This window comes from Schistocerca americana, chromosome X (genome assembly GCF_021461395.2).
Source record: "Schistocerca americana isolate TAMUIC-IGC-003095 chromosome X, iqSchAmer2.1, whole genome shotgun sequence".
Taxonomy (NCBI): domain Eukaryota; kingdom Metazoa; phylum Arthropoda; class Insecta; order Orthoptera; family Acrididae; genus Schistocerca; species Schistocerca americana.
This window is the reverse complement of record NC_060130.1, coordinates 639220823-639246226: the sequence shown is the minus strand read 5'-3', so window position 1 is coordinate 639246226 and position 25404 is coordinate 639220823. Positions and strand designations below refer to the sequence as shown.

The 25404-nt window shown below is 39.7% G+C and overlaps 1 protein-coding gene across 3 annotated transcripts in view; it reads left to right on the top strand.

Moving 5' to 3' along the window:
- Nucleotides 1-25404, top strand: part of LOC124554956 (WD and tetratricopeptide repeats protein 1-like) — a 202316-nt gene that overhangs the window by 150198 nt on the left and 26714 nt on the right. For all 3 annotated transcript variants that reach the window (XM_047128661.1, XM_047128659.1, XM_047128660.1), the window contains exons 13-14: nt 2996-3161; nt 14569-14761. In XM_047128661.1, the coding sequence (XP_046984617.1) occupies nt 2996-3161; nt 14569-14761 (359 nt within the window). The remainder of the gene's footprint in view (nt 1-2995; nt 3162-14568; nt 14762-25404) is intronic.

Sequence of the window (25404 nt, the reverse complement as noted above, 5' to 3'; positions counted from 1 at the left end):
ATGCTTCGTGAACTCAAATGGGAATTCCTGTAGTAATCTAAGGGAGGGAAGTTGTGTACACCATCTGCCTGTGAAGCGTGTAAACTTTGGTCTGTATTTTATCATATTTTAACTGTTTGCCTATCGTGAGCTAGAATTTGGGGACCAGCCTGCGTTTGTCCAAACAACCATAGAAACTGCCCATGTGACCAGAATACAAGCCCACAGTCATTAATCCGATGCGGGCCTGGTCCACTTTCTTGCCTTGCAAGCTATCACGCTGTGCCTTGTGCTGTACAAGCAGGTATTTGAAGAAGCTGCCATTATCACATGAACTAAAATAAAGCTGACAGTTTAAAGTTTTATTGTTGTAAATTGATTCCATACATTCAGGTGGGAATATCTAATTGCTGTTGACTTTTTCCTGACAGTTTGTTCTTTTTCTTTGAGACTGCAGTGGCACTACTGGTGTTTCTCAGTCGATAGCACACTGTTTTCTTTTTATTATAATAAGATACGAAATTTGTTTCTTTGTTTTACAAACATATACACTGCTAAACTATGTACATTGTCACAATCATTTGTTTTCACTTTCTAAAACATTTACACACAGTCCTTTAACAGTTAGTGCTGTCTCACCTTTAACTGTTAAAGTTAACTGCCCTCTGTTTATCAGACACCTCTGCATATTGTGTTGCATTACGAGAATATGCTTTTTGTCTGTAGAGCAGGTACATTTTTGCTGCCATACTTCGTGACCTTTGTTTCTGCTGCTTTCATGTTGTGAGTTTTCCGTTCAATGAAGTACAGAAGTACAGTCCTCTTATTGTCGTAATCATTGCTTATGATTTTTTTAAATGAATAAGTTATTTCTATTGCTTCAGAGAATTTAGTGAATTCATTTCAACATAATGTCATATGTTGTCAACATGTCATCTTGCAAGATTAATATATATTTCCCATAAATATGCCTGTTTACAAGTTTTTTTTTCTGTATATTACAGTTTAGTGATGAGATCCATAAGAAACAGCATAACAACCAGTATCAAATACCACAAGATGCTTGTTGTAATGCACAACCGATGCAATCCTGGGGGAATGTAGGGAAGTGTGTTGTTCTTATTGTATGAATAGTGTCAGTTGATGATCTTCTTCATTAATGGAGTGCATGTGGAGAAAAATGATGGCTTATTGACACAAAAATTGTACAAATATAAACAAATTTTGCCTCTAAGATTCAAAAATGAGCAATATGCAGGTCACTAACATGTTACTCAAGAACATTCAGTAGAAGATGATTATATAATTATATTGTCAGATGATTTGCATCACTCTTAAAATTTATTTAGACCAATTTTAGAACATTCTCATATAAACTGAACAAATTGAAGCACATTACTGTTCCTTTTCCATTCAGAAGCCTCCATTGATTTAAATTTGCAGCAGTGACACACACTGGAGCATTGTTCCACAGTAGATCTCTAAAGATCTCCATAGATAACTCATATTTCACCAGCATTCTAACAATGGCAGAAAGTCTGTGCATTGTTCCTCTCAGGAACAACTGAAGCTGTTTTACGTAAGAAGCCAGTGTCCTAACTTATGTAGTGTCTCATATTGTCATGTTATCTTATTGTAAATGGACAAAGTTGTATGTTATGCTGAGTAGCAGCACAAAAACTATCAGGAAGAATGGAAAGAGAACTGTTAGTGTAATTTTATAACTTTTCGATAGGTGCTGTTACATGTCTTAGGGCTTAATAAGTTACCTAAAACACAATTTTGCAATCGTGTCAATCTTCATGGCTTGGAAAGATATGTTTCCATTAGATTCTGTGACCCTTTTCCTGTTTCAGTGCTTTAATAAATAAATATAGTTGCAGCAGTTATCTTTGAAAATAAATGGCAAGTGTCCTCAAATACTTCAAGGATAGTACTTATTGAGGTGGAGCTGAGAGGATAAAAATGTGCCATTCAGGTCTTTGATAAAATTTGGAGCTGTAGGTTTCCTGACAGAGTACTTCGATTTAGCTGGTGTGATTTTATGCCTTGCTCATCTACGTGTAAAATTTCTATCTGGTGTGAGATACACCTTTAGTGGTGTGGCCATTACCTTTGTTTTTATTTCCATAGAGCCAAAATATTTCAAAAATTAATAACTTTCGTACTTTTTGTCTTTTCTCTTGTGTTTTACTGTATTGTAAAACTTCATCTGGCTGATACTCGTGATGTACATCTGGTGGAGTTCCCAGCAATAATTTTTTTTGCTTAGGTGTATCACATCAGTGTCATCTCAGTCTGTGACTTTCATGTTTTGCAGTCTTATAATCTTCACACACCTCAATTTGGCTGCCAGCTACAAGCTACTTCCAGAAAAACAGATATATAAAGGCAAGCTGTGTGCTTCTGGGCACTGGTTCATATCAGCTACCCACCAGCCAATGAAAAACACATTTCTGCAGTGATTGACATAATCAAAACTAATTACAAATAATGAAGTCATACTAACAGCCTGTCTTAAACACTGTATCATTTTATAATGAATTGTGGCAGAGTGTTGTAACTAAATTAAACTTGAAATGTGTAAACAGAGACAAGAATTTTCCAGGAATAACTCTTTGTATCATAAAAATGTGTCTTTATTACAAATTGTATCTTTGCTGCCCTGCAGGACTAATGATTTGTAAGTTAAGAATTGGCAGTTCTTTTATTTGTGAACTATGCACTGTTCAACTATTCATTTACATGAGTAATACTAAGTTAATTTAGGAAGAAATTTTGCTACAGTGCCTTTCCTTCATCATTTGCTCTTTTTTTGTGATGACAAAAGTGTCGTGTACAACAAAAAATTGACTGCTGTGGCCTGTTGTGGATAAATTTAAACTCTGATAATCATTGTAAGAGTCGTCCATTACTCCTTATGGACGCATTAACAATTGTAGTTCACAAATATGCATGTACTACTGCATGATGTTTCCAACTTTAATGAACAATGAAATTACATTAATTATTTCAGATAGTGGCTCATCAGACGATGATTCATCAGGCCCATCTATACCATCAACTGATAATATATCTCCATTAGAGAAGTTCTGGAGAGAGAATGCCTATGACTATGAAACAAGATTTTGTGGGCATTGTAATACGACAACAGATATTAAGGAGGCCAACTTTTTTGGAAGGTACTTTCATACTCAGTTCATATTATACTCTGAAATTACAGAATTAGCTGGCTTTTTCTTGTGTGTTCTTGTGTGTGTGTGTGTGTGTGTGTGTGTGTGTGTGTGTGTGTGTGTGTGTGTGTCTAACACAGCAACTTCAAAGCTGTCGTTAATATCGTATTTTGACTGAGGAGACTGCTATTAGGGCAATTAGGATATTTCTTAAGTATGTACTGTTTTATTTCTTTTGTGATACCATTCCCTGTTTGAAACATCTTGTGTTTTGTGTAGCGCTTGTGTAAACTGTGGATAATGTTCACTGAAATTATTACATTCCAGTGAGTGTCATGTGACAACTACGTTTATAATTATTCTTAGAGAATAGAATTTTTATGGCCTGAAAATCACCACTGTTGATGTTGTTGTGGTCTTCAGTCCTGAGACTGGTTTGATGCAGCTCTCCATGCTACTCTATCCTGTGCAAGCTTCTTCATCTCCCAGTACCTACTGCAACCTACATCCTTCTGAATCTGCTTAGTGTATTGATCTCTTGGTCTCCCTCTACGATTTTTACCCTCCACGCTGCCCTCCAATGCTAAATTTGTGATCCCTTGATGCCTCAAAACATGTCCTACCAACCGATCCCTTCTTCTAGTCAAGTTGTGCCACAAACTTCTCTTCTCCCCAATCCTATTCAATACCTCCTCATTAGTTATGTGATCTACCCACCTTATCTTCAGCATTCTTCTGTAGCACCACATTTCGAAAGCTTCTATTCTCTTCTTGTCCAAACTAGTTGTCTTCCATGTTTCACTTCCATACATGGCTACACTCCATACAAATACTTTCAGAAACGACTTCCTGACACTTAAATCTATACTCGATGTTAACAAATTTCTCTTCTTCAGAAACGATTTCCTTGCCATTGCCAGTCTGCATTTTATATCCTCTCTACTTCGACCATCATCAGTTATTTTACTCCCTAAATAGCAAAACTCCTTTACTACTTTAAGTGTCTCATTTCCTAATCTAATCCCCTCAGCATCACCCAATTTAATTTGACTACATTCCATCACCACTATATGAACAGAAATATCGTATAACCAAAAATTTGCAAAAGTATGCACAATAACATAAAAGTATATCTAAAAACAAAGATGGTGTGACTTACCGAACGAAAGTACTGGCCGGTCGATAGACACACAAACATACACACAAAATTCAAGCTTTCGCAACCAACGGATGCTTCATCAGGAAAGACGAAAGGATGTGGGTTTTAAGGGAGAGGGTAAGGAGTCATTCCAATCCCGGAAGCGGAAAGACTTACCTTAGGGGGAAAAAAGGACAGGTATACACGCGCGCGCACACACACACACACACACACACACATACACAGACACAAGCAAACATTTGAAAAAGTATGATCTATAGCTATTAAACTAAGGTTCAAATTCTGTTATAAAATAAAGCAGTAAGCCAGTGTATGATAAACTATTTAAGAATAAATGCACATGAGAAGCAAGTGAAACTGTGGAATTTGATGTTGTATGCTTTTTATTAACATTACAAGCTGAGTACCCGGCACTGCCCAGGTATGTACTTGTCTGAATCTTCTATTAGCCCTTCTCAACCTCCCTCGCCCCCCCCCCCACCCCCCGCACCCCCCCTCTCTGTCAATTTCCTCCTAGTCTGCTTCTCCCCCTCGCTGTCAATTTCCTCCTCGTCCACTTCTCCTCCCCCTCTCTGTGTGTTTCCTCCTCCTCCTCCTCCTCCTCCTCCTCATCCACTCCCCCCCCCCCCTGTCAATTTCCTCCACTTCCCCCTCCCACTCTGTCAATTTCATCCTCCTCTTCTTCTCCCTCCTCTCAACCCCTCCTCCCCCTCCCCCTCCTCCTCCTCCTCCTCCTCCTCTGTCTCCTCCTCCCCCCTTCTGCTTGTCTGTATCCTCCCCCCCATCTGTCTGTCCATCACCTTCCCCCTACTCCCTGTCTGTATCCTCCCCCCATCTGTCTGTCCATCTCCTCTTCCCCCCTCCTCCCTGTCCATTTCCTCCTCCCCCCCCCACATCTCTGTCCGTCTGCTCTTCCTCCCCCCCTGTCACTGTCCCTCTCCTCCTCCTCCCCCTCCGTCTCTGTCCGTCTCCTCCTCCTCCTCCTCCCCCCTGTCTCTGTCCATCTCCTCCTCCTCCTCCTCCCCCCTGTCTCTGTCCATCTCCTCCTCCTCCCCCCCCCCCCCCATCTCTGTCCCTCTCCTCCTCCTCCCCCTCCATCTCTGTCCGTCTCCTCCTCCATCTCTGTCCGTCTCCTCCTCCATCTCTGTCCGTCTCCTCCTCCTCCCCCTCCATCTCTGTCCGTCTCCTCCTCCTCCCCCTCCATCTCTGTCCGTCTCCTCCTCCTCCCCCTCCATCTCTGTCCGTCTCCTCCTCCGCCCCCCTCCATCTCCGTCCGTCTCCTCCTCCTCCCCCCTGTTTGTCCATCTCTTCCTCCTCCCCCCCTGTCTGTCTCTGTCCATTTCCTCCTCCCCCCGCTCTCTGTACGTCTCCTCCTCCCACCTGTCTGTGTCCATCAACCTCTTCCCCCATGATGCTTGTCCATCTCGTCACTCTCACCCTGATTGGACTCTGGTGGTTCTTAACCCCCACAGTATTTCTTTCCTGATCTCCATTAACGTGATTAGAACATAGTTAATTTGTGATGTCCATATTTTTTTTTACACCCTCATTTTTACTTCCCTCTTTCAGGTCTGAAAAGGGGGCCCTCAATACTGTAAGTCACGGATTTTGATGCGCTTCAAATATGTTGTAGAGGTACTTACCCTGAGTACTTGGCTATCTGGTTTTTTAGCGACGGGACGGAACACAGTACCTCCAGCGTGGTAGCAGTGAACCTTTTTACTGCTGCGCTACGCTGATTTGCTCGAAATGTACGTAATGTTATGGACATAGAAATCACGCAACGAACTTCAAAACAAATTTTCTCAAATACCAAGGCCCGTCGCTAAAAAACAGTATGGCCGGGTACTCAGGGTAAGTGCCTCTACAACATATTTGAAGCTCATCAAAATCCGTGATTTACAGTATGGAGGGTCCCCTTGTGAGTTGGCATATACAGTGAATACCTTGTGTAAATTTTAAAGTAAAACGGATTTCCTATTGCCACTCAACAAATCCTTGTACTTCGAAAAACTTCTTTTTACTCCAGCTGATACAAGAGTGTCATGTTTAAAATGCACAGTATTATTTGAACCTGATTAAAAGAGAATTTTTCACCCAAAATATCATTGAAATGGAACTCAGTGTATGATAGCCTTCTTTTTTTCTAACACAGTTTCCATTTTCGTTGACACTTCTTCTCCCACTTTAACACAAACAGCTTCTATTTTATTCTGTTTTTTTTTTTTCCCTCACTTGTTCTGTATGGTTCACTAGTGGCATTTGTGAATGCTCCAAAGCAGTTGTGGCAACAGGAATAAATACAAAATTTGATTTTATATATGAAAGTTTACCTGGAATTTCAGCATTACGTATTAATTCTTGGGCTATTCCAATTGAAGCAGCTTCACTGCTATTGAATGAATCAATGATGCTTTCCCATCATTGAAGCTGTGGCAGTAATAGTTGCAGGCATCAATCCAGGACCTCATCCTGTCAAAATGGGAGATGATGGTAAGGAAATGTGTAGTGCTGACAACTTAAATGCTGCAACACAGGAAGAGGCTTTCAAAAATACCTTTCTCATACACTCAGTAAATTTATCAACATCACTGAATTTACTACAAATCTCTTCTGCAACTCTGTGTACGTTGTGAGCTAACAAAGTCACCTGAAACATTTGAGCGTATGAATAATGCTTTTAGTGAATTGGCAGCTTTCACCACAGAAGGTACAGCATCCGTTAAGAAAAGTAGCACATTGTCGTGCTCAATGTCTTTGGGCCACATGTCATGTGTAGATTGTTGAACAATTCACTAACGGTAGAAAAAATTACTTTTTCTAAATGTTCATAGTTACTAGAAACTTTTCTCCTGGACCATCTTCCAAAGTTTCCACAGTGACATTTGCAATATATCTTCCCCTAGAGTCATTTTTTTACCATCCGGTGGCGATTTGGACTCCGCACCTAACCAAGTATTGATAGGGAGGACACATCAGAGATACTAGGTCTACAGATAACAGCTGCAGCTTGCACCCATGTGAGACGCTGTAGCCACGGCAAACACATGAAGTGGTGCTGCCCTCTGATGAGTGTTTACTGCTAAATACCACTGCGTGGCTATTGTTTGTTAGCCACTCTCTTGTTAATCTCTGAAGTTTCCGGTTATGCGCTGTAACTTTGCCTGATTTACATTTGTGATATGGATTGCTTCGAGGATTGTTATATTCGATTAAGACAACTTTCCTACACTCTAGACTTTCTTTGGTAATTCATTCACTTTGTTAACTCAGTTGTCTTTGGTTATTCATTCGTTTTGTGAACTTTGCTGTCATGTACCTCCAGAACCACCTGTATTGATTCACTGCCCTCCATGTCAACAGTATTAGTTATCGTAAACTGTGTTCTATCTGCACGGAGTAGGATAGAAAACATATTTTTTTATTTGTAACTTGTCAATTTTGTTGCACTGTTTTTTTTTGTAGCTTTGGTTTAAATAGTCCTTTTTTGCTTCAAAATAATTAGGGAGAGATTCACCCGTGTATTTTTCTAAGAATTCACAAAATTTTGGATGGTTCAATTTACTTGAGGGAATGTCAGCACATAGGAAAGCTGCACAAAGTTCTCCAAAGAGTGAATGAACAAGATTCGTGGGATTCCTCTGGGATTATTTGTAGTGTTTTTCCATTTACAATCCATTGTACTACATGTTTGTGGTTTCCTGTTGCAATATGCTCCTGAGTGTTACATGACTTCTGTGCAGTTACTATTACATTGCACGGTTTCCAATATAGTATTTTACCATCTGTCTTAAATACTCTCTCACCATATCAAGACATGAACTGTTGTAATTTACTTGACTACTTTGCTTCATTTCAGGCATTTTTCCTGAAGTAGACTGAACGTACTTCAGACTTCAACAAGATTGAATAGCACAATGTGACACTTTTTGCAGTACAGGGTCCAGAATGGCATAAGCCACTGTCTTCTCATACAGTAAGAATGGACTGCACAAACTCACTGTTGTGTGAGAGGGAAGTCCATATTGTAAATTCAAATACAGTAGGGAAGGATGTAGATATATGCCCTTTCTCATGAAACAAAATGAAATGCCCAATTATGAAAAATGTAACACGGAAGAAAGAAAATAGTATGAGAAAATTTCTTTAGTTCTTGAAAGATCAATATGATGAAGATGACCATTTACTTGTGAAAATATGCTCTGACAGAGGGAAATGCCCTTCTATGCATAAATATGACTTAACAAATTACAGTAATTCATGAAGCTTTTTCATAACAAGCATTTATATGTACTTCATTCCGTGTGTGTGTGTGGGGGGGGGAGATTCTTTTTAATTACCCAGACACATTGTAAAAATGTACATTGGGGTGACAAAAATTACAGGGTAGCGATATGCACATATCCAGATGGTGGTAGTGTCGCGTACACGAGATATAAAAGGGCAGTGCACTGGCAGAGCTGTCATTTGTACATAAGAGATTCATGTGAAAAGATTTCCAGCCTGATTACAGCTGCATAATGGCAATTAACAGACGTTGAATGTGGAATGGTAGCCGGAGGCACAAACGGGGGACATTCTGTTCCAGAAATTGTTAGGGAATTCAATATTCTGAGATCCACAGTGTCAAGCGAATGCTGAGAATACCAAATTTCATGCATTACCTCCCACTATGGACAATGCAATGGCTGACGGCTTTCACTTAATGGCCGAGAGAAGTGGCCTATGTGTAGAGTTATCAGTGCGAACAATCAAGCAACACTGTGTGAAATAACTGCAGAAGTCAGTGTGGGATGTACAATGAACCTATCTGTTACGACAGTGCGGTGTAATTTGGTGTTAATGGGCTATTGGAACAGACAACTGATGGGAATGGCTTTGCTAACAACACGACATTGGTTACACAGGATGTGTACACTCCAGGACAACCAGGAAATCTGAGAACAACCCGGAAATTTTTTCATCTGGGAGAAAACCGGGAAAAACCTGGGAACTTTTTAGAATTCCTGGAATTTCACATTTTTTTATTCTTCAGTTAAATTTTTGTGATTTTGACTGGTAAGAACTGACAAACAGCAAAATGTGTGAAAGGCCTTTAAGACGAAGACTATGGAGTACTTCGAAACAATAAACTGCTGCTGATAAGCATGACATCACAACTGTTTACATTAAGTTCATCTGAGCTGTTGCCAGTAGGCTCACGTGCATGTGCAGTTGAGTTGCGTAGGGGCAATACCTTTCCTTGCTTCCGGCTACTTGAAGTATGGCTGTTAGCTGTATCAGCAGTAGTTAAAAGCATCCAGATGCTACCCAGAAAAATTTTTCTGGCGTGCCCATGCTGCCAGATTCGCTCATGCGCAGAGCAGTCTAGGTTGTAGTGGGGAGGGGTCTAGTCTCCCTCTGAGCCATGTTTATGTTTAGTGATCTTGCTGTTTCCTCTTCGTTTACAGTTCTCAAGTCAAATGAAAACAAAATGGATTTCTGTGGCTGGGAGCTGTCAAGTGAATTGAAATACATTCACCAGGGTGTATATGACCAGGGACAACCGGGAAATCCGGGAAAAACCTGGGGGAAATGAGCCATTTACAACAAAAAAACACCATGCATTCACAAGTGTCTGCAAACAGTAAAAATATGTCAAAGGCCTTAGGGCGAAGGCTATGTAATAGTTAGTAGCAATAAACTGCTTTCTATGAGCGTGATGTCACAACTATTTACATTAGATTCATTTAACCAGTTGCCAGCGAGCTCATGTGCATGCGCGGTTGACTCGTGTATGAGCAGTACCTTCTCGCGCTTCCCGCTACTTGAATTGTGGCTATTAGCTATATCAGCAGTAGCGGCAAGCAGCCAAATACTAACGAGAAAAATTTTTCTCACGTGCCCTAGCTGCCAGATTCGCGCATGCACATGGTTGTCTTGAGTTGTAGTTGGGAGGGGGTTAGTCTCCACGTCACCCATGTTTGCGTTAAGTGATTTCGCTGTTTCCTCTTCGTTTACAGCTCCCATGTCAAATGAAAACAAAACTGGTTTCTGTGGCCGGGAGCTATCAAGCGAATTAAAGTACATTCACTTAATTACAGAGGGCAAAAATATATTATTAGTTTCAGTTTTATGGTTTTATTTTATTTCCAAGTTATTAGCAGTTGAGCATTAATCACCTTACAGAAGAGTGAAGTTATTTTTGTCAGTTTGCTAAAGAGATTTGGCTTTATTAGTTTTTTGGCTGGGGCAATCAATTTATTTGAAACGAAGAGTTTCATTCCACAGTATTGGCTAGTTCCTACTGTTCACCGAATTTCAAGTGCACGGTTTCATCTTCTGCCATGTATGGCATTGTGCCATAAAAAAGGACGAAATATGAGATAGTACAGTACTGGTACGCTAAGAAAATTTACATCCCAAAAATCACACTGAAAAGCTTAATATCAGATGGGACCTACTTCATTGTGAATCTCGAAAAAACCAATGTCCACTTCAAGCTGTATTATGCATTTAAGCATGGTTTCCGGAATTCCGATGCTTTTGGAGTATGCTCTGATATCCTGTTTCTTTTATGGCATAATGTAAGCTTTGTTAGTGCTTTATACATACGAACGTGTGGGCTTCCTAAACCACTGCAACTGCGCACGCACAATAATGCCTGTCTTCTGGTGCTCTCTGGCAACTGCTAAATCGTACTTATTTCTAACAGTCTCGGGATAGTATTCCGAACGTTGGTTCGAAGAGCATTGCTTTCATAGTAAATTTCTTTTTATGCAAGATGAATTATGTTGCGTGTGAGAAAGTGGGATGAATTTCTTAAATCACACAGTGTATAAAACTGAACACTTTGAGGGCCAGGCACTTACAAGAATTTTGTGCCCAGAAGACCAGATGTATCTTAAAGTATAACACTCACAAAAAGATCAATATTACATGTGAAAGCTTTGTTTCTCTTGTAGCTTATTAATCTTCGAGACCAATATTATATGTGAAAGCTTAGCTTTTCTTGTAGTTATACTATGTATATTAATGTAAGCCATTAACTTTTCCTCTTTGTGTGTTCACACTGCTTAACAGTGATCTTGCTATTGGCTGACTATAACACGTGTCCTATGCTCTGAATAGCTGCTGTCATCGGCTGGCGAGATCACGTGGCATGAGATACGACTGGCTTACAAAAGGACATCGCAATCTCGATTTCAACGCTCCAGAAACTAACGTCATTTGTTTGGTGCAATTCAAATTTATACTTTCGTAATACGAAAATATGCAGCGTATATGCTGGTACACATCAAAGGTCTTTCCAAAACTTCTCTCCTTTTTCTTCCTCAAAAGTCTTTCCAAAACTTCCCCCCCCCCCCCCCCCCCCCCCCCCCCCCCCCCCTCTTCTCGGGCAGTTCTAGGCCAGTGTATAAAACATTAACCATTCAAAGGATTGAGAAGTTTTACAGTTCCAAGGGGAAAATCTACAGAAAACCTCCTGTTACTTTGCACGGAAAATGTGTATTTTCACCTGGGATAAAGCATATTTTTTAAACAGGGTATCCGGGAATTTTTTTTCCTCGTCTGCGTATACACCCTGTTCACATAATTACGGAAAGCTAAAATATGTTATTAGTTTCTGTGTTCTGATTTTATTTTATTTCCACATTTTTGGCAGTCAGGCTTTAATCTCCTTGCATAACAATAAAGTTATTTTTATTAGTGTGCTAAGTAAATGTGGCTTTTATTAATCTGTCCGGCAGAGGCAGTCAGTTTATTTCATTCTACACTGTTGGCTGGTTTCCACTATTCACTGAATTTCAAGTGCATGTATGGCACTGTGCCATAATAAAGAACCAAATATGAGATAATACAGAACTGGAACTCCAAGAAAATTTGCATCCCAAAAACAGCATCAAAAAACTTAATACCAGGTTGGGCATACTCCATTGTGAATCTGGACACATGAATGTGCACTTTAAGCTGTCTTTCATGACATCATGTAAGATCTCTTAATACTGTATACATATTTACGAACATACGAGCTTCTTGCATCATCATAGCTGCCCATGTGCAGTAACACCTGTTTTTTGGCACTTTCTGGCAACTGCTGAAATGAACTACTTCTAACAGGTTGCGGGAAAATACTGTGAATGGTGCTTTGAAAAACGTTACTTTCAGAGCAAATTTCCTTTCATGCAGGATGAACTATGTTATGTGTGTGAATGTGCACTGAATTTCTTAAATCACAGAGCGTTTGACTCCCATTTAAAACTTAACATATTGAGGACCATCTACTTAGAAGATTTTTGAGCCCAGAAGATGAGACATTAATATCATTATTTAAAATTTTACTGGCACATTTGTGGGGTGTACCATAAAGTGTAATACACACAAAAAGGCCAATATTATATGCAAAAGCTTAACTTTTCTTGTAACTCCACTATGTACATTAATTTAAATCATTAACTTTTCCTATTTGTTTGTTGATGCTACTTAACAGTGATGTTGCTATTGGCTGACTTCAAGTGTCCTATGCTCTGGATATCTGCTGTCATTGGCTGGCGATATCACATGATGTGGGCTACGATTGGCTTACAAAAGCACATTTCCCTCTCGATTTCAGTGCTTCAGAAACTAACTTACTGTGTTTTGTTGAATTTGAATCTATACTTTCGTAATACGAATACGAAAATATGCAGCATAAATGTTGCTGCAGATCAAACATCTTCCCAAAAAAAAAATGTTTTTCGTAGTTTTTTTTTTCATTCTCTGAAGTGCCGGGAAGTTCTATGCTGGTGTATAAAACCTTTACCATTCAAAGGATTGATATTTTTACAGCTCCAAGGGAAAGTATACTGCCACTCATCATGGAAAAAGTGTACTTTTCATTCTGGAAGAAGTGTATTTTGACATGGGAAAAAGTGCTTTTTTAACCGGGAAACCTGGGATTTTTTTTTAATTGTCCACATATACACTCTGCTACAGTGCCTGTCCTGGGCTCGTGACTTATTGGTTGGAGATGACTGGAAAACTGTGGCCTGATCAGATGAGACCCAATTTCAGCTGGTAAGGGCTGATGGCAGGGTTCCAGTGTGGTGCAGACCCCACAAAGAAATGGACCTAAGTTGTCATAAGGCACTGTGCAAGCTGGTGGTGGCTCCGTAATGGTGTGGGCTGTGATTGCGTGAAATGGACTGGGTCCTCTGATCTTCCGGAACTGATCATTGTGTGGAAATGGTTGTGTTCAGCTGTTTGGTGACCATTTGCAACCAATCATGGTCGTCATGATCTGAAACAATGATGAAATTTTTATGGATAACGATGTGCCATGTCACCAGGCCACAGTTATTTGCGATTGGTTTGAAGTACATTCTAGACGATAAGAATGATTGATTTAGTCAGCCAGATCTCCCCACACGAATCCCACTAAACATTAATGAGACTTAATTGAGAGGCCAGTTTGTGCACAAAATCCTGCACCATCAGCACTTTTGCAATTATGGACGGCTATAGAGGCAACATGGCTCATTATTTCTGTGGTGGACATCCAACGATTTGTGGAGTTCATGCCATGTCGAGTTGCTGCTCTGTGCCATGCAAAAGGCAGTCCAACATGCTATTGGGAGATACCCTGTGAGGTTTGTCACTGCAGTGTATATATTTATGTTCCTCATCTCCTTCAAAACAGGTGGACTGATTTCAAACCAAACTTGATAGACATATCATTTACTGTCTGGAAAGAATCCATGTGGGAGTAAGAACCACCTACCTATCAAAGGGGTGTAACCCACAATGTGCAAATGCCCAGACTTTATCCATCCAGTATATGAGGCTGAGGGGGCAGAGAGAGGAAAGAGGGAGGAGATGGACAGGGGTGGGGGGGTGGGGGGGGGGGGAGCAGGATAAGCACTGAGAGAGGGGGAGGAGGAGAAGGACTAAAACAGGACTGGAGTAAATATATAGCCAGGCAATGCAGGGTACTCAGCTAATCATTTATAAAATCGTCTGTTTTGTCATATTGTATTACTTTATTATAAACATGATTTTTACTTAAAATGAAGTGAAAATCTGAGGAGTTGACACAAAAGAAATTGCAAGTAAAGGCATATATTAGGAGACAGTGTGAGATCTGTGTCTTATGTGAAAAGGCACCCAATTGTTATCTAAACATTATTTTACTGCAATTTCTGGATTTATTAGATTTGATTTCTTCTGATTGAGAGTTCCCTGTAATGTAGATTCCATCACCATTATGTGATATTATTTTTAATTTATTTTCTTTTCCAGTGATGGCCAGTTTGTTGTAGCAGGTTCTGATGATGGATCTTTCTTTATATGGGATAGACGAACAACAAATATCATTAGAATCCTGCGTGGGGATGACTCAATTGTGAATTGTTTGCAGCCTCATCCAACCTACTGTCTTTTGGCTACCAGTGGAATTGATCCGGTTGTCAGGTTGTGGGCTCCTAAGCCTGAGGTATGTTTGATATCCCCTCTGTACCACATGATTTGCTGCTTGTGCTATCCATAAACAGTTTTCTTGTGTAGTTGTACATCTGGAGTACTCCAGAACATTTAGTGAATTAAGGAGAAAGTGCTTTAGCTTTAAGAATAATATAATCCCACAATTTTTAGATGCGAGAGATGAAATTCTCTAATATGTTGCTAGTGACATGTAAACAGAAATGGGGAAAGTAAAACAACTAGAAAGAAACAAGTAGATAGAACTTTTAGTGCAGAAGGAAAAATGTAGGAAGTGAACTAAAGCAATGAAGTGGTTCTTGAAAAAAGTTGAATGAGATTTTGAAGGAAATCTAGTCAGAATCTATTACAACTCTAAAGGCACCAACAGTGTGAGGATGCCTGATTATATATAAAATTGTCTACTGTAGTGGAGCATAACATTAGTGGTGGAAAAATCACTTTATATATATCCAGGAAAGGAATGCAAGGGCAGCATCCATCTCATCTACAGTTCCAAGTTTTGACTACAAGTGATTATTATAAATGATAGAGTGGCCTCCATTGCTGTACTCTACAGGGTGTAATGTCATTATCAATCATGGAGCTGAAATGAGAAATTTTACATATGCTGATTCGCTAAAATTTCAAAGCGCATTTGTTTGGATTCGGAATACTCACACTTGGAACTTATTGTTTCATGGCTACATGTTTCAGTTGATTGAACAAAATGGAAATTTGTTGAAGAAGATGCAGGTCCTGTTCAGATAGTGATGGAAGAGGATGTACAGTGAATAAATCAGGACGTTTAGTGAAACCTTAGCATTTTATTGGCAGTTGTCTTCTAAGAACTTCCGTAAGTGTTTATGTTGAGGGGGGTTTTCCATTAGCAGACACTGCACTGTGTAACCAAGGAACAGGCAATTCCAGGTTTAGAGTTGTCAACAGATGTAGGCCATTCCGTTATGGTGATTCAGAATTAATATCAATCACCATACCTATTGACGAATGTAGTTGTTACAGTTTCTCTCAAAGGTGAAGTTTCAGATGTACTGGCTACTCCCTAATACTGCTAGTCAAACAAAACTGACTATAGAAAGCAGTATGGGTAAAAGATGGATAGGAACTTTATTCTCTGGAAGTGATTCACTGCTCTGTGCCTTTATTAAACTCATAGAAGAAATCTTTCAGCAAGCAAAGGTGTGCCTGCTAAAATATTACAGCTCACAGGGTTTTTGAAGTATAACGATTTCTCGATTAACACTAAAGTGACACACTTGTGCACCTGCCTTACAACTCAGAAGTGGGTCTATGCAATATCTTTCTCTTCCAAAACATGAAAGTAACAAATATTGTATGTCATTTTGAGTTCCTACAAGAGGCATTGACTGGCTATGAAACATTTTTATTTAATGTTATAAAGGGCACCCATATACTATACTAGGGAGCAGTGGAAGTGGTTGCTGGAGAGACAAGGGTAGAAGGTGCTTGCTTGAAAATGATATGATACCTGAAATTGTCAGGTAGCACATTTCAGTAAAGGTTTTATGATGAGAAGCAGAAATAACTTATTTTAAACAACAGTTCATTAGGTGAAAAGCCATATGCCAAGAAAATGTCATTTAAAGCAGTGAAGATGCTTTCAATGAACTTTTCTTGGATGCCTTCCTTCAGAAAATCTTTTGTTGCAGATTTTCAGTTTAGCGTAAACGCTTATTTGAGTTTTCCGCTGTGACATCAATTACTTCCTCAAGAAGTAACTTCATGTGATCTTTCCTTTCATTAGGACCAACACTTTTTCTGTCATGTTATATTGGCAGTGATAGAAGGCAGCTACACAACTTTGTAGCCTGTTTACAATGCTGAGCTATTAAGTTAAAATTGATTTTTAAGGTGCCTGTGACACCTGACTTACTTAACATCTTTTTTATAGCAGTTTGAAACTGAAATAGTTTTCTCTTCTAGCCACTTAGCCAATGTACAGTTTCTTCCTTCTTTGTATCCGAATTAGAAATTTTCTCCATTTTTCTTGAATGATAAGTTGAGTTATCCTTGACGATCACACAACTCTCTTCTGAACCATGGAACAAATCTAAAAACCAGTGTTTAAATACATTACTATTCATTTCTTCATGGTAATCACTCAATTTGGTCTGTTTCCTTTGCCTGTTGGTACTTTCAACCCGCCATTGCTTTTAGAGTGCAGCCGAATGTGCTTTCTGGTGTGGTTTTCACTGAGCCAGGTCTCATAGAGATTAATAATAGGGCAACAATGATTTTCTTTCCTGATATTGTGGATTTTTTTGTAGGAAAGTAGTCCTATCCACAACAGTATTGAATCTCTCCAACAGAATGCATCTTCCATCATTACATGTTCTGTACCTGAATCACAAAGCAGAATTTTTCAACTCCAGTGGTGGCTCCCTGTGAAAGCAATCTTGTCATGTGAAACATCATTTACCAACCTACTATCGATATAAACCCGTCCAGGTAATAGCAGCGTCACCTGGTGACGAATGACAGCTAGTCAGACACATGCACAATGTGTGTAGTATCAGTGAGTGTGCTGTCCGCGTTGTAGAATGAGGAAGGTGTGCGATCTGTTTGAGTTTGACCAATATGTGGTGAGTGTCTTCAGCATGTGACGAAACCAAGATGAAACCACTCCCAGACATTGGGCGGTTGAGAGGCCACCCCTCATTACAGATATCGGATGTCGTAGGCTGGGCTGACTGGTAAAACAGGACAGGCTGCAACTTGTGGCAAAACTAACATCAGACTTTTATGCTGGGCAGATTACAAGCATGTCTGAACACACAGTGCACCAAACACTCATAACGATGTGCCTCTGCAGTTGACGAGCCATGCACCCACTAATATTAACACCACGACAGCTCCAACTATGGCTGAAATGGGCATGTGACCATCGACACTGGACATTTACACAGTGGCAGTGTGTTGCATGGTCTGATGAGTCCTAATACCTTCTTCATCATGCTGATGGGAGGGTGCAAATGCATCGTTTTCCAGGGGAACAGCTTCTTGACACCTGTAATGCGGGACGTAGACAAGCCAGCGGTTGATCCATTATGCTCTGAGAAACATTCATGTGGGCATCCATGGGTCCAGTGTAGCTCATGCAAGGCACTGTGATAGCCAAGGAGTATCTTACACTGGTTGTAGACCACGTACACTCCTTCATGGTGATCATGTTTCCCGACGGCAGTGAAAGTTTTCAGCAAGATAATGCACCATGTCACAAGGCCAGAAGTATGATGTTGTGGTTCAAGGACCACAGTGACAAGTTCCAATTGAAGGGCTGACTCCTCAGCTTGCCAGATCTGAACCCGATTGAACACATCTGGGATGTGATTGAACCTGTAGGATACTCACTATGTGTACAGAATTCCAATACATTATGATGAATAAGGTCTTCCTGGAAGTCGTCCAAATCAGTGAGGTTCTCCCACTAATGTCTTTTCTCAGAAATGGAAAAAACATCATTTCTTGATCACGGGCTTCCATTGTTCGCGCTTCTGCATTTATTCTCTGTACAGTTTCGCAGCAATACACCTTACACCTTTACTGTTGCAGTGTATGATGTGAATAAAATTTTATCACTTCTGGCATCATTTTTAAGCTTGTGAAAAAATTGACATACGTCATGTATGACTTCATTTGTTTGGCTCCATGTGTCTCAGAACTCAGTTGTTTTAACTTGCGAACAGAAATAACAGTATTATGTGGTGAAAATCACTTCTCTGTCATGTATTATGTGGTGAAAGTTACTACTCTCTCTTTGTAGATGCACTTTTCCATACAGCACACACATCAGCATTTTCTTTATAGTCAGGAGACACGAAGTTATGCCAGTAACAAGATGAATAAATTGCAGTATTGCAACATTAACCCTGTTAATGATAGATGTTCAGTTCTTAGTTGTTACTTCTAGTGATGCTACCTTGGCGGCACCTGTGGCAGGAATGAAACTGTAGGAACAGTGTAAGCTTAGAGTCTTGGACAAAGGTAGAATAAGGCAAAGGCTTCTCATTGGTACTTAGAAATGGAGGGAAGATGAAGGGTAAAAGAACTGACCTACTCCTCCCAGCTGCCACACTCACTACTCCCTAATATAATAGTATGAGACATGTAACCTATAGGAATGTGTTCATAGCAGACATGAAGGTAAGCTTTCGGAAAAGCAAGGATTAGCATTATTGTATGCAAACTTACTGTGTGATTTTTTTTGTTTCCTCAGCATTCTTGATTAATGAAATATTTCCTGGCAAAGTTAACAGTTCCATTTTGCTTACAGTAGTTAAACTACTGGTCTAGTCATCATTTTCAGGTTGTTCATCTGATAATCTTTTATGCCCACAATGCCTCAGTTCCAACTAGACTGTGAAGAGTTGTTGGTTTTGCTCTTACAGTTCTTTGGAGCCAGGTTGTTTTCCTTCACCAACATCATTTTACAGTGAAATGGAAATGTCCTTAGTGTTTTTCAACTGTGAGTGAAGGGGTGAGGGATGATATAATTATAAATGGAATGTTTGATCCTAAGCATTGCTTAAAATGAAATCAGTGTCTTTGTTTATAAAGGTCTCAGATGTGGTACAGCTGGAAAACACTGAAGTGGTGTGTGTTTTGTGGAATAATGGTACAGGCATGGGAAAATAATTGTGCATAAAAGATCATTGTAGGTTCCAGAAATAGAGCTGTGCTTTCATAACTTCAAAGCCAACAATTCTAAAGTCTAATTGGCATCCAAGAAGGAAGGATACACATGGCTTATGAGGTGGAATCCAAAATTTTCGGGACTGGTGCTGCCATCTGAAAAGGAGGAGTAGTAGATCTGTGCACCACTAGGTGACGAGAGCTGCATATCTGACGAGTCAGTGTGCGGAGTGGCATTCAGCTGGGAGGACATGTTCTGTGTCCACAGTGATTTCCGTAAGGCTCTGTTTGGTGTGTGGTGATTTTACAATGGATCTGCGAACAGATCAGCGCTTGTGTATAAAATTCTGTGCGAATCTTGGGAAAAGTGCTACGTAGACCTTTGCAGTGATTCAACAAGTGTTTGGGGGACAGAGCATGAGCCGTACGCGTGTGTTTGAGTGGAAGAGCCCGGGCTCTCCAAGACCCAAAAAAGCAAGACAGGTGAAGAGCATGATCATCATTTTCTTTGATACCAAGGGAATTGTGCACAAAGAATTCATCCCACCCAACCGAACAGTGAATTGTGCGTACTACTTTGACGTTTTGAGACAGCTCCGTGAAAACGTGCGCCAACAATGGCCCGAACTTGGGCATCAAGGGAACTGGCTGCTGCATCATGACAATCCTTGCTCAACAGGACCTTTTTGGCAAAAAACAACATGGCGGTTGTACCCCACCCACCATACTCGCCAGATTTGCAACTTGCAACTTCGTGCTATTCCCAAAACTGAAACTCAAGTTGAAAGGCCACTGGTTCGACACTAGAGAGGATTCAAGAAGCATCGCTGGCGGTGATAAACACCCTCAAAGAACAGGACTTCCGGAAAATGTTTGACCAGTGGCAGAAGTGCTGGCACTGGTGTGTATGTGCGAATGGAAACTACTTCGAGGGTGATGGTGACCATTAGTCCAAAGGTAACGTTTTCAACAGAGGGCAGCACCAGTCCTGAAAATTTTGAATAGCACCTCATATGTTGATAAAATTTCAGGAGTCATATTACCTTACTGTCTAAGTATAAGATGTTCTGTTACGTACAGAAGTTGGATAAGCTCCTTGAGAAGAAATGAAGAATTCTGAGACCCCTGATCTTACTGACAAGATTTTAGGTCGAAAAAGTTGTACCTTTGTTCACCAAACTCAAACACCATATTAACATGCCACAGAGGATTAAACACCATACACACCTGGTACCAGCATGAGAAAAGCTTCATGACATCTAAAGAATGGAAGATATCAATTTAAAGTAGCTTCTTCACCTCCATCGTCAACGTCATATATCATCTCTGCTAGTCTTGGGAATGGGTTGACAAATCAACACCATGACAAGCTGAAGATAGCAGTTGTGAAGGAGTTTGGACAGCAGGAGGCAAATCCGATCACTCACAGAAAAATCCAAAAAGGAAGTAGGATGTCTACAGAAATTAACTTCACTAAGAAATATGTGGACAGGGGGTAGTGCAGAAGTCCTTAGCAAAGGGCTGAATTCTACCAATAACAGATTATCTCAGCTCTCTGGAGCATATAGCTGCCTCACTCACACCAGAACTCTCAGCATAGTGCTGCCACGAAACATCTAAAATACTCACCAGTGTGTCAATGTTTAAATTCCATGTCTTCAAGAAAATTGGAATGATATCTAGAAATATGTGTGAGGACAAATTAACTGTAATCTTACTTGCCTGGAAGGCAACACAAGGTCATAATATAATGTGTGGACTACAGAAAGAAAATTTTCAATCTGTTCAATGATGATGCTTGCAGGCAGTCTCAACCACCAACAATAAAATGGAGAGGAAGAAGGAAAAGAAGGTGGTGGTGGTGGTGGTGGTGAGCACTCTTTTCAGTACGTTAAGCTTGCCACATAGTCCTTAAAGATTTTTGATCTTTAACAGCTGTGGGACCAGGATTGAATGGGCTTCCTTAGGTACATAAGGAAGCATCCTCTGAAATCACTTACTAGTAACACTGCCAAACCCACATAGCAGTTGACAAAAAGTTGAAATGTTTTCTCAGTGAGTACATAAGGAAGTGGGGACACAAAATTCACATCTCTTCTGAATTTGTCCAGTACCTCAGATGATTGAGTCTTCAGGATATGAATATTTAAGATTAGTTTTGAGGTGTCTTCCTCTTGGTGGGAAGTCTGGAATCCCTGGAAGCAATTTGTGAAAAGTTAAATGATTGTTTTGCAGAACTATTCAGACGTTGTGCATTATCAGCTTCATTTTTGATGGCAAAAATTATCAACAATCTAATTGGATAGCACTGGATAGTGCCTTATTACTGGTTGTATTGTACCTATACATGAAATATTTTGAGAGAAAAGCATTAGAGTCTGCTAAGTTCAAGACAATATTCCTAATATGAAATTTATGATGGAACTTAAAAGAAACCAACTACCTTTCCGTGATGTATTGAGGGAAATGCTTAAGGATGTCTGAGGCATGGTATGTAGGAAAATCCACATACACCAGCCTCTATCTCCATGACTCGAGCTATCACCATCTGTACCATACGTCACAAAAAAAAAGTCTGAGGACTGTTCCTCACAGAGTTTGTATACAACATGAAACAAAGGAAACCTTAACTGATAAATAAGACTCTCTTAATAATGTTCAAAAGAAATTGGAGTTTTTATCAATACTTTGAAAGGGGGTTGCGGTGGAAGAAAATATTATCTGTGGAAGAAATTGAGACTGAGAAAGAAAGCTGAATCATTCAAAGTTTTTGTTCTACAGGAGCTCAGAGTTGGGGAAAAACCAATTACAACAGTTTTTCAATTATGTATTTTGTGTCTGCAGTAATCTTAGAATGAAGTACACTGAGTGCCCTTTAGTAGATTTTGCAGAATGTTTACTTACTGCCAGTTCTACCAAACTGCAGCAGTTTGTGAGTATTCTGGAAGTTATTAATGTGTAAACATGCCATCAAAACTTCAACATCAAATATGTGCATACTCTGATATCATGTTGTTAAATATTATAGCCCCATATTTTCTTCATATTTATTTCAAAGAACATATGTTTTTGTGCTTGGAAACATTTTGTTTGTTTTGGAGATCCTCTAGATAAGGTTTAAATATGAACATGAAAATATTATCATCAGACTTTCACAAACTACTGTTATATGTAATGTTTGATACATTTCTGTTATTTATAGGTGCTGTAATTTTGTACATTTTCTGATATATTTACTACTTATATATATCTAATCACAACCAAGAAAGTTTTATCACATTGGAAATCTGGGATGGAAATAATGAAAAAGGAGCAGGCTACCACTCACCAGTAGATGATTTTATGAATATACTTAAAGTGCAAGACATGTCCAAATATAATTGTTGCCAGGCACACAATTATTATGCTGCATTTTCATTGTTGGTGACTGCCTGATTATTAAGCTGATGACACTTAAGGCTGAAGTACATTTTTTAAATTAAGTGTGTCCTCTGTGCTTCCGAAAGACAATATACGTGACAATAGTTAGTGGTTGCAACCACCTAAAACATAGTGTACATTATCCTATATGTGTGTCTGGAAATGAGTCTGTGTGGATATGTGTACTACTTGAAGTAGTACATTTGTACAAATCGTCTATAGGTGAGTGGTAGCCTTTTCTCATTAAAAACTGCAAACAAAGAACTTAAATACTTTTGATTCAAGAACACAGTGAGCTGTGTATTTCCATCACAGTTGTTAAGTTTAAATAAAGAGTAATTCTCGTAAACTAAGCAGCTTCAAGTTGCTGTAACATGAGGGCATCCAATTAAAATTATTTTCTTAGGACAGACTTGTCAACTTGTACTATTAGTAGTTTCGACAGTTCAAAGTGCCATCAAGTTCTTCTTAGTAATGGTAAAAATAAGACTTGTGCCACTGAACAAATTTCAACCTGATCAACAAGCCTTGCATCTTAGTTTGAATCTCTGTAAAAGCACTGCTGCAATCCTTTTGTCAAAATAAGTGTCATGAAAAAGGTGTTACATGCTCTTGATAAAGTAAGAGATGCTGAATTAAGGAAGACCACAAAAATTGTGCCCAATAGACCAGAGTGAGATTCACAAGAAATTTGCTGCTCTGTTATCTTACAAAGGCTTCAGATGCTGATCGTGGTGACGAACAAATGGAAACTGCTGTAAGGATCAAATCAATTTTGTCATGTAATGACAGTTCTCCTCTAAAATGTCAAAAAGTTTCAAAAAAAAAAAAAAAAGTTCACTGTTAGACATAAAGCACAATATTTGTCTAGTATAAAATGAAATTAGTAGACAGGTTGCTGTTTATGGCAGGTTGAAGCAAGATACAAGTAACTTCACTGTGGAAGCACTAAAGGGTACTCAGTATACACTGCCTGCCAATAAAGTGAAGCACACATAAAGGCAGGAGGAAACAAAATTAAACTTAATGGGCTGAGATGTTATATAATTGTATTTCATTGATTACAAAATTTAAGTCAGATTTACAAAGAACTTGGTAATATGATCCCACTTACCAGTATGATACTGCATCTCCTCTGGCCTGGGTGCATGCACTGACCGAGTCGGGAAGGGTGTGATCAGGTTGTTGTATCCTCTCCAGAGGCAAACTGGCCCACAAAAAAAATTTTGTAACGGGCTGTTGATATCCTGAATGTTGGCACTGGCATGGAGTTGACATCTGAGCTGGTTCCACACATGTTCTATCAGGGACTGATTTGGAGATTTTTCTGGCCATGGGAGTACCCCAGTATCATGCAGACTGTTCATAGACACATGCCATGTGTAGATGAACATTGTCTTGTTGAAAAATGGCACCATGATACTGTCACATGAGATGTAACTCATGAGAGTGCAGGATGTCTGTGATGTACCACTGTGCCATCCAAGTTCACTCAGTCACTAACAGCCATGACCTGAAATCATACCTGGTGCCTCCCCACACCATTACATAAGTTGTAACAACGCCATGCCTCTCCGGAATGTTGGAAGAATGGGAAGTTTCCCTAGGTCACTGCCATACTTGTCGATGATAGTCGTCCGTGGAACTGCGATTCATTGCTGAACATAGTGCAACGTGACTTGTTAGCTGTCAATGCTTCCCAGTTGTGAAAATACAACAAATGCAGCTGTTTTTGTTGTGGTGTTAATGACAGCCTATGCATGGGACATTAATTCTCCAGTCAGGCTGCTGCTAGTCTCCAACCAGTGGGTGCAGTATGACACAGAATGGTGGAGTCTATTATTTGTTGTTGAATGGCAGGCATAGATGTGAAAGGATTACAATACAGTTTGTACACAATACACAAATCCTTGCTTGTTGTGGCAGATGTAGTGGACCAGAATCCTGATGAAGAGAAGTACTGCCCTCATGTTCCCGTGCAGTCCAATGTTAAATCCTAATTTCCCACAAATCGGGATAGTGCACGGTTTGACCTCGATTTGACCCAGCCAAACTGAGACCCACAAGGAGGCCCCTTTCAGACTCTTGTCAGGTGCCGATAACGTTGTCTCACACGAACATGTGATGTCTTTGTGTCCTTCACAGTAGACACTCAACATCTGACACTGTTTGCACTACTTATGTAACGTATCAGGCCTAATAACAGCACTAAAAACCAACAACACTGATGCACTCTGGTTTTCGTTCTATGTGTCACAGAGAATTGCAATTCTAATCATTTACATACCCTTCAGTGGCATGTATGTGTGGAAATTTACATTGACTCCACCCCAGCTCTGATCTTATGTAGCACGAAAAAGCTGAATGGCAGTTAACATCATGTTGAGCACAAATAATGTACATGTGATCCAAATATCTGCTTTGGATTTCTACTAGTTGCAATTTTAATTCATCCTAAATACGACAAAAACTGTAGTAAAGCTTGTATGGTATTTTGCAGCTCCCTATTGTATCTTGAATTTTTTGTACATTGAGATCAAATTTTGCACAGTTTATTTTTTCGTC